Source organism: Pelodiscus sinensis, chromosome 14 (genome assembly GCF_049634645.1).
Source record: "Pelodiscus sinensis isolate JC-2024 chromosome 14, ASM4963464v1, whole genome shotgun sequence".
Classification (NCBI taxonomy): domain Eukaryota; kingdom Metazoa; phylum Chordata; order Testudines; family Trionychidae; genus Pelodiscus; species Pelodiscus sinensis.
The window spans coordinates 38,960,202-38,968,619 of NC_134724.1; the positions used below are offsets into that span (position 1 = coordinate 38,960,202).

An 8,418-nucleotide genomic window follows, 5' to 3' on the forward strand; every position below is an offset into this window, starting at 1 on the left:
TGGTGTGGGTCCCTGTGCCCTCCCCCCAGGCGTTCGGCAGTGGTGTGGGTCCCTGTGCCCTCCCCCCAGGCATTTGGCAGTGGTGTGGGTCCCTGTGCCCTCCCCCCAGGCGTTCGGCAGTGGTGTGGGTCCCTGTGCCCTCCCCCCCAGGCATTCGGCAGTGGTGTGGGTCCCTGTGCCCTCCCCCCAGGCGTTCGGCAGTGGTGTGGGTCCCTGTCCCTCCCCCCCAGGCATTCGGCAGTGGTGTGGGTCCCTGTGCCCTCCCCCCAGGCGTTCGGCAGTGGTGTGGGTCCCTGTGCCGTCCCCCCAGGCATTCGGCAGTGGTGTGGGTCCCTGTCCCTCCCCCCCAGGCATTCGGCAGTGGTGTGGGTCCCTGTGCCCTCCCCCCAGGCATTCGGCAGTGGTGTGGGTCCCGGTGCCCTCCCCCCAGGCGTTCGGCAGTGGTGTGGGTCCCTGTCCCTCCCCCCCAGGCATTCGGCAGTGGTGTGGGTCCCTGTGCCCTCCCCCCAGGCGTTCGGCAGTGGTGTGGGTCCCTGTGCCGTCCCCCCAGGCATTCGGCAGTGGTGTGGGTCCCTGTCCCTCCCCCCCAGGCATTCGGCAGTGGTGTGGGTCCCTGTGCCCTCCCCCCAGGCATTCGGCAGTGGTGTGGGTCCCGGTGCCCTCCCCCCAGGCATTCGGCAGTGGCGTGGGTCCCGGTGCCCTCCCCCCAGGCATTCGGCAGTGGTGTGGGTCCCTGTCCCTCCCCCCCAGGCATTCGGCAGTGGTGTGGGTCCCTGTGCCCCCCCCCAGGCGTTCGGCAGTGGTGTGGGTCCCGGTGCCCTCCCCCCAGGCATTCGGCAGTGGTGTGGGTCCCTGTGCCCTCCCCCCAGGCGTTCGGCAGTGGCGTGGGTCCCTGTGCCATCCCCCCAGGCGTTCGGCAGTGGTGTGGGTCCCGGTGCCCTCCCCCCAGGCATTCGGCAGTGGTGTGGGTCCCGGTGCCCTCCCCCCAGGCATTCGGCAGTGGTGTGGGTCCCGGTGCCCTTCTCCCCAGGCATTCGGCAGTGGTGTGGGTCCCGGTGCCCTCCCCCCAGGCATTCGGCAGTGGTGTGGGTCCCGGTGCCCTCCCCCCAGGCATTCGGCAGTGGTGTGGGTCCCTGTCCCTCCCCCCCAGGCATTCGGCAGTGGTGTGGGTCCCTGTCCCTCCCCCCCAGGCGTTCGGCAGTGGTGTGGGTCCCTGTGCCCTCCCCCCAGGCATTCGGCAGTGGTGTGGGTCCCTGTCCCTCCCCCCCAGGCATTCGGCAGTGGTGTGGGTCCCTGTCCCTCCCCCCCAGGCATTCGGCAGTGGTGTGGGTCCCTGTGCCCTCCCCCCAGGCATTCGGCAGTGGTGTGGGTCCCTGTGCCCTCCCCCCAGGCATTCGGCAGTGGTGTGGGTCCCTGTGCCCCCCCCCAGGCATTCGGCAGTGGTGTGGGTCCCTGTCCCTCCCCCCCAGGCATTCGGCAGTGGTGTGGGTCCCTGTGCCCCCCCCCAGGCATTCGGCAGTGGTGTGGGTCCCTGTGCCCTCCCCCCAGGCGTTCGGCAGTGGTGTGGGTCCCTGTCCCTCCCCCCCAGGCATTCGGCAGTGGTGTGGGTCCCTGTGCCTCCCCCCAGGCATTCGGCAGTGGTGTGGGTCCCTGTGCCCTCCCCCCAGGCATTCGGCAGTGGTGTGGGTCCCTGTGCCGTCCCCCCAGGCATTCGGCAGTGGTGTGGGTCCCTGTGCCCTCCCCCCAGGCATTCGGCAGTGGTGTGGGTCCCTGTGCCGTCCCCCCAGGCATTCGGCAGTGGTGTGGGTCCCTGTGCCGTCCCCCCAGGCATTCGGCAGTGGTGTGGGTCCCTGTGCCCTCCCCCCAGGCATTCGGCAGTGGTGTGGGTCCCTGTGCCGTCCCCCCAGGCATTCGGCAGTGGCGTGGGTCCCTGTCCCTCCCCCCAGGCATTCGGCAGTGGTGTGGGTCCCTGTGCCCTCCCCCCAGGCATTCGGCAGTGGTGTGGGTCCCTGTCCCTCCCCCCCAGGCATTCGGCAGTGGTGTGGGTCCCGGTGTCCTCCCCCCCAGGCATTCGGCAGTGGTGTGGGTCCCTGTGCCCTCCCCCCAGGCATTCGGCAGTGGTGTGGGTCCCTGTGCCCTCCCCCCAGGCATTCGGCAGTGGTGTGGGTCCCTGTCCCTCCCCCCCAGGCATTCGGCAGTGGTGTGGGTCCCTGTGCCCTCCCCCCCAGGCATTCGGCAGTGGTGTGGGTCCCTGTGCCCTCCCCCCAGGCATTCGGCAGTGGTGTGGGTCCCGGTGCCCCCCCCAGGCATTCGGCAGTGGTGTGGGTCCCTGTCCCTCCCCCCAGGCATTCGGCAGTGGTGTGGGTCCTGGTGCCCCCCCCAGGCATTCGGCAGTGGTGTGGGTCCCGGTGCCCCCCCCAGGCATTCGGCAGTGGTGTGGGTCCCTGTCCCTCCCCCCAGGCATTCGGCAGTGGTGTGGGTCCTGGTGCCCCCCCCAGGCATTCGGCAGTGGTGTGGGTCCCGGTGCCCCCCCCAGGCATTCGGCAGTGCCGTGGGTCCCGGTGCCCCCCCCAGGCATTCGGCAGTGCCGTGGGTCCTGGTGCTGTTGTCACACTTTATTGGAGGAGTCATGAGAGCGACGCCCAGGCCGGTTGCGTTCCCGGGCGAAGGAGGCGACTACACGGGGAAAGGCCGGAGCTATCGCCACAGCCATGGAAACCAGGCCACGGCTACGGCTGCTGCCGTGGAAACCAGGCCCACCATGGCGCCGTGCTCCCCTGCAGCACCTGCGGGGAGACAAGGGGCCATTAGAACAGAAACGCCGGGCCCAGAGCCAGGCCCCGGGGCTTGCAGGTGCCTTACCCTGGGGAGCTTCCCGCCCTCCTTCCCGGAGACCCCGTGAGCCTGGGCCAAGGATGAACACGGGTCCAACTGCAACGTCAGCCTGGACGTCTCTGCCCCCGGACGCGCCTGCACAGAGGGAAGAGAGAGGCCCAGTAACGCCCCAGCCCAGCCTTGGGGCAGAGCCCCGGCTATGGCCAGAGCGGCACCGCACCGTGCGACAGCCACCGGCGAGCCCTTACCCTGCCCGGGGGGCACGTCTCTTTGGAAGCGCCACCCCGACCACCTGTCCAGGGGGTTCACTCTCCTGGACTGGCCTCCCAGCAGCCCGCAGGCGCCCGTCTCACAGCAGCTGCAGATGTCTCTGGTGCCTTCCACGGGAAGCCAGCTGGAGCAGAAGGAGAGAGTTACCTCCGGCTGGGCAGGGTCGGGCCCCCGCCCCACGTGCACAGCCAAGGAGCTCAGCTCGCTCACAAGGGGCCCAGGGCGAAGGGTTTCCACAGGGACCGGCCCCTTCTCCCCCCTCGCAAAAACAACCGCAGTCCTGGGAGCAGTTATCCCGGGTCCTCAGAGCCGGCGCCCTGCCGGATGTGCCATGTCGCCGGCCTACATCAGCGTCACATCCTTCAGCCCAGGGCCCGGCCCCACGGCGCCCAAACCACGTCCTGCACGCAGGCCGCAAGCCCTCCGGAGCCAAGCCACTGCCTCCTCTCGCAGGCTCCTGTCCTGGCTCCAGCTACTCACGTCTGGCCAGCTTTGCTGAAGGAGCAGGCCTTGTTCAAGGGGTCGGGGGCTTGCTCAGCAGCCGTGACTTTCAGATGGCAGGTGATGTAGATCTGGAGGGGAAGGGGCAGGGAGGGGTTAGCCGCACACGCAGCGGATTCCAGCCCCTCTTGAGTCTGGGCTTTGGGGGAGGAGCGTCTCACCAGGTTGCTGGCGTCTGCAGCAAACTTGAACACATCCACGGTGAACTGCAGCGAGTCCTGCCTGGGCCGGGGGGAAATGAAGGCTGAGGTGCTGTCCTCTGATCTCCCGTCCACCAGGCAGCTAGACACAAGAGTCACCGTCATCACGGAGTGAGCCAAGCCAGCTCCTTAGCAGCTACAGCAGCAGAGAGCCCCCAGGGACACCCAGCCCTTACCCGTTGAAGTCAATGATTGCGTAGCGGGGAGAAGAGTCCCTGTCTGGGCTCAGGGTGGCCACGCAGCTGTCCACAAAGAGCCTCAAAGCCACGTGGTTCTCAGTGCTGACATCAGCCTGGATGTGCATGAGCTCTCCCAGCTGGAAGCCACTGGAGGGTCTCTCGGCGCTCCAGTCATCTGCAAGGCAAGCTCTGCATGAGCATCCCGGGCCGAGGGGCTGGCTCCCTCGAGACCCCAGCGCCCGGACTGGTGGGGCGGAGTCGCTGCCTTTGGAGGAGAAGGCTGGATGCGGGGCTGGTGAGAGCAGCAGGTGGGAGTGGGACCAGGTGGGACAGACCCACCAGAGCAGCCTCAGCGGGGATCCCCCTGGGGGCAGGAGAAGCTAGCTAGGGAAAGGTGCATGGCCTGTGGATTATTCAGGCTCTGCTGTTCAAATCTCCTTCTTGCAGTACCAAGCGGTGCCCAGCTTTGTCCTGACCCCTAGAGTCCTCGGAGAGCCCCTGTGAAGCTGGAGAGGGGTCCAGAGCAACAGGTATTGGCACGTCAGGTGAGACATGGCCCCCCACCTACCGTTCATCAGGCGCAGGGAGAAACCCAGCCTCTCCTCCGCAGACAAGGTGGAGCTGAAGGGGACCCAGGTTGGCTTGATGGCTCTGCTGCTCACATTGTCCTTCCTGGAACGGTAGGTCCCGGGGTTAAGACAGACCCCAGAATGGCCAGTCAGTGCAAGGACAGGAGCCTCACCTCACCTCACCTGGGATAGTGACACTCAACAGGAATCACAGCTGGATTGGTTCTCTGGATCACTGGGTTGCTGGCAGGGCTGGGGTTGTAGAACAGGCTTGTGCTGTAGACCAAGGAGTTTGGAGTCATCTGGGGAGAGGCAGATATTGGAAGGCCCACAGTAAGATTGCTAAACCACAGCTGATCAAACGGAAAGTGGTCCCGGCAGAGCAAGGAATCAGCTGCATCCCACCAGAAATGATGCATTTCTTAAGGAGGGCTTTGCTTCCGAGTGGATCAATCGCAACCTCTTATATATCCATAAATGTATATGTCTCGTCAGCAGAGCTCAGGGACTTTGCAAAGGGAGCCGCTAGCATTCCTTAACCCCTGTGTGCACATGGAGAAACCGAGGCACAGAGCAGAGGAAGTGACTTGTCCAAGGTCACCCTGGAGGCCACTGGCAGAGCCAAGAATAAAAGCCCCAGTCCCGCTCCAGCACCTCTGCCTTCCAGATGGGGCATGGCTGGTGAATGTCAGGGCGTCCGTGTGCCAGTCCTGCGCTGACAGCACGGAGCCCAGAAAGCAGATCCAGGGGAGGTTTGGTTCTAGTTGCCGTGAACCATTCCAGCCTCGGGAGCTCCAGGGAGAGCCAAGGGCAGACTCTGCACTCGGCACCCCTGGAATTACTGCAACCTTCCAAGCCAGGGGAGCTCCTGGGACACAGCCGGAGTAACCAGGGGTCATAGCTCACCCCCCAAGCCCCACAGATGGGTCATAAACAGGGGGCAGAAAGTCCCAGCCCTTCCCTGTTGCTAGCATCATATCCCCCTCCCCCGCCGGCCTTGGCAGACACAGAGTCATTGGTTGAACCCGGGTTTCAATGTTTCCAGCCACCACTTTTAGGCAGACAAGACTGGGGGGCGGGGCTCTCCAGAAGGGTCCCACATTGGGAGGGGCACAACAAAGCAGCTTGTCTGGCTTCTTTACAAGCAAGTGTCATTCCTATTGTCACCTGGCCCCACAGCCACAGGCCACGCACTGCCAGCAGGCCACAGGCGCGGTGCCCGCACGCCACGCACAGCCAGCAGGCCACAGGCGCGGTGCCCGCACGCCACGCACAGCCAGCAGGCCACAGGCGCGGGGCCCACACGCCACGCACAGCCAGCAGGCCACAGGCGCGGGGCCCACACGCCACGCACAGCCAGCAGGTCACAGGCGCGGGGCCCACACGCCACGCACAGCCAGCAGGCCACAGGCGCGGGGCCCACACGCCACGCACAGCCAGCAGGTCACAGGCACGGGGCCCACACGCCACGCACAGCCAGCAGGTCACAGGCGCGGGGCCCACACGCCACGCACAGCCAGCAGGTCACAGGCGCGGGGCCCACACGCCACACAGAGCCAGCAGGCCACAGGCGCGGGGCCCACACGCCACGCACAGCCAGCAGGTCACAGGCACGGGGCCCACACGCCACGCACAGCCAGCAGGTCACAGGCACGGGGCCCACACGCCACGCACAGCCAGCAGGTCACAGGCGCGGGGCCCACACGCCACGCACAGCCAGCAGGCCACAGGCGCGGGGCCCACACGCCACGCACAGCCAGCAGGTCACAGGCACGGGGCCCACACGCCACGCACAGCCAGCAGGCCACAGGCGCTGGGCCCACACGCCACGCACAGCCAGCAGGTCACAGGCACGAGGCCCGCACGCCACGCACAGCCAGCAGGTCACAGGCGCGGGGCCCGCACGCCACGCACAGCCAGCAGGTCACAGGCACAAGGCCCGCACGCCACGCACAGCCAGCAGGCCACAGGCGCGGTGCCCACACGCCACGCACAGCCAGCAGGTCATAGGCACGAGGCCCGCACGCCACGCACAGCCAGCAGGTCACAGGCGCGGGGGCGGGGCCCGCCCGCCCTCCTGCTCTCCACGCACAGCCAGCAGGCCATAGGCGCGGGGTCCGCACGCCACTCACAGCCAGCAGGTCACAGGCATGAGGCCCACACGCCACGCACAGCCAGCAGGTCACAGGCACGGCGCTCTGGCACGGTACGCACAGCCAGGTCACAGGCACAGCGCTCTGGCGCGGCACTCACAGCCAGGTCACAGGCACAGCGCTCTGGCGCGGCACGCACAGCCAGGTCACAGGCACAGCGCTCTGGCGCGGCACGCACAGCCAGGTCACAGGCACAGCGCTCTGGCGCGGCACGCACAGCCAGGTCACAGGCACAGCGCTCTGGTGCGGCACGCACAACCAGGTCACAGGCACAGCGCTCTGGCGCGGCACGCACAGCCAGGTCACAGGCACAGCGCTCTGGCGCGGCACGCACAGCCAGGTCACAGGCACAGCGCTCTGGCGCGGCACGCACGGCCAGGTCACAGGCACGGCACTCTGACGCGGCACGCACGGCCAGGTCACAGGCACGGCGCTCTGGCGCGGCACTCACAGCCAGGTCACAGGCACGGCACTCTGGCGCGGCACTCACAGCCAGGTCACAGGCACGGCACTCTGACGCGGCACGCACAGCCAGGTCACAGGCACGGCGCTCTGGCGCGGCACTCACAGCCAGGTCACAGGCACGGCGCTCTGGCGCGGCACGCACAGCCAGGTCACAGGCACGGCGCTCTGGCGCGGCACGCACGGCCAGGTCACAGGCACGGCGCTCTGGCGCGGCACGCACGGCCAGGTCACAGGCACGGCGCTCTGGCGCGGCACGCACGGCCAGGTCACAGGCACGGCGCTCTGGCGCGGCACGCACAGCCAGGTCACAGGCATGGCGCTCTGGCGCGGCACGCACGGCCAGGTCACAGGCACGGCGCTCTGGCGCGGTACGCACGGCCAGGTCACAGGCACGGCGCTCTGGCGCGGCACGCACGGCCAGGTCACAGGCACGGCACTCTGACGCGGCACGCACGGCCAGGTCACAGGCACGGCGCTCTGGCGCGGCACGCACGGCCAGGTCACAGGCACGGCGCTCTGGCGCGGCACGCAGCACATCGCATCGCTCTGGAATGCCAGGCGGAGGATTTTGGCACAAGGCAGACACGAGGGCACTTGACCCCTTCTGGCCCAGCAGGCGAGAGCTTTCTCCCCAAGGGGATTCCAGCGGGCGAGGGATTCTTACCTGCAAGGTGCTGCCGCACTCATGGAGGCCAGCTGCAAAGGTGACCGTGTTCTCCGCAGCCCCGAGGGACGTGTACGGGCAGGTGGCCGTGCCGAGACTCAGGTCAGCAGCTTTGATCAGCTGCCCGGTCCCAAACAGATCTCTGTGCACCGTGATCACCATCTGAGCCTCCTCGCACTGCACTGTCACAGGCTGCTCCGGGGACACAGCCCGGAGCTGGGAAGCATCAACCCGAGCCCAGGCGTAGGGATGGGCAGGGGAGGCCACATGGGCCTGTCTGCGAGGGGGCTCAGCCCTGGGGGTGGGTCTCCAGATGGCTGAGTCGCTCCTGGAGAAATCCCAGGGGTTGTAACAGGCCACCCCACTGAGTGTCCAGCACAGCAGGGCAAAGCCCAGCCAGGACCCCATCCTGCAGCCAAGCCAGCCTGGAGGGGAACTGCTGCTCTGGGCCCTCATACCCCACCTAAGCCCTGGCGATGAACACCCGCCCCTGGAGCGCAGGCAGCCGGGGCCCAATCACAGCCCCTCCCTGGCCCGGGACAGGGAAACCTGACCAGACCCAGCTGGCCGTGAGGCCTGTCC

The 8,418-nt window shown here is 67.7% G+C and overlaps 1 protein-coding gene across 1 annotated transcript; it reads right to left on the reverse strand.

Moving 5' to 3' along the window:
- Positions 1-2,594: 2,594 nt before the first annotated feature.
- LOC102455314 (zona pellucida sperm-binding protein 3-like) lies at positions 2,595-8,418 on the reverse strand. The gene is made up of 9 exons (XM_025183616.2): positions 7,837-8,418; positions 4,738-4,856; positions 4,554-4,657; positions 3,983-4,160; positions 3,768-3,888; positions 3,586-3,677; positions 3,084-3,229; positions 2,863-2,970; positions 2,595-2,786 (listed from the first exon to the last, which is right to left on the reverse strand). Exons 1-9 carry the CDS (start codon positions 8,290-8,292, stop codon positions 2,698-2,700), a joined length of 1,413 nt encoding a protein of 470 aa, XP_025039401.2. The 5' UTR covers positions 8,293-8,418; the 3' UTR covers positions 2,595-2,697.

What these genes read in the sequence shown, in the direction of transcription:
- LOC102455314 (XM_025183616.2), bottom strand. Translation starts at nt 8,292, where the DNA reads ATGAGGGCCCAGAGCAGCAGTTCCCCTCCAGGCTGGCTTGGCTGCAGG. An exon ending in GCAATCATTGACTTCAACGG is followed by an intron (nt 3,889 to 3,982) that starts GTAAGGGCTGGG and finishes TCTTGTGTCTAG; the next exon opens with CTGCCTGGTGGACGGGAGAT. An exon ending in AGACGTGCCCCCCGGGCAGG is followed by an intron (nt 2,971 to 3,083) that starts GTAAGGGCTCGC and finishes CCCTCTGTGCAG; the next exon opens with GCGCGTCCGGGGGCAGAGAC.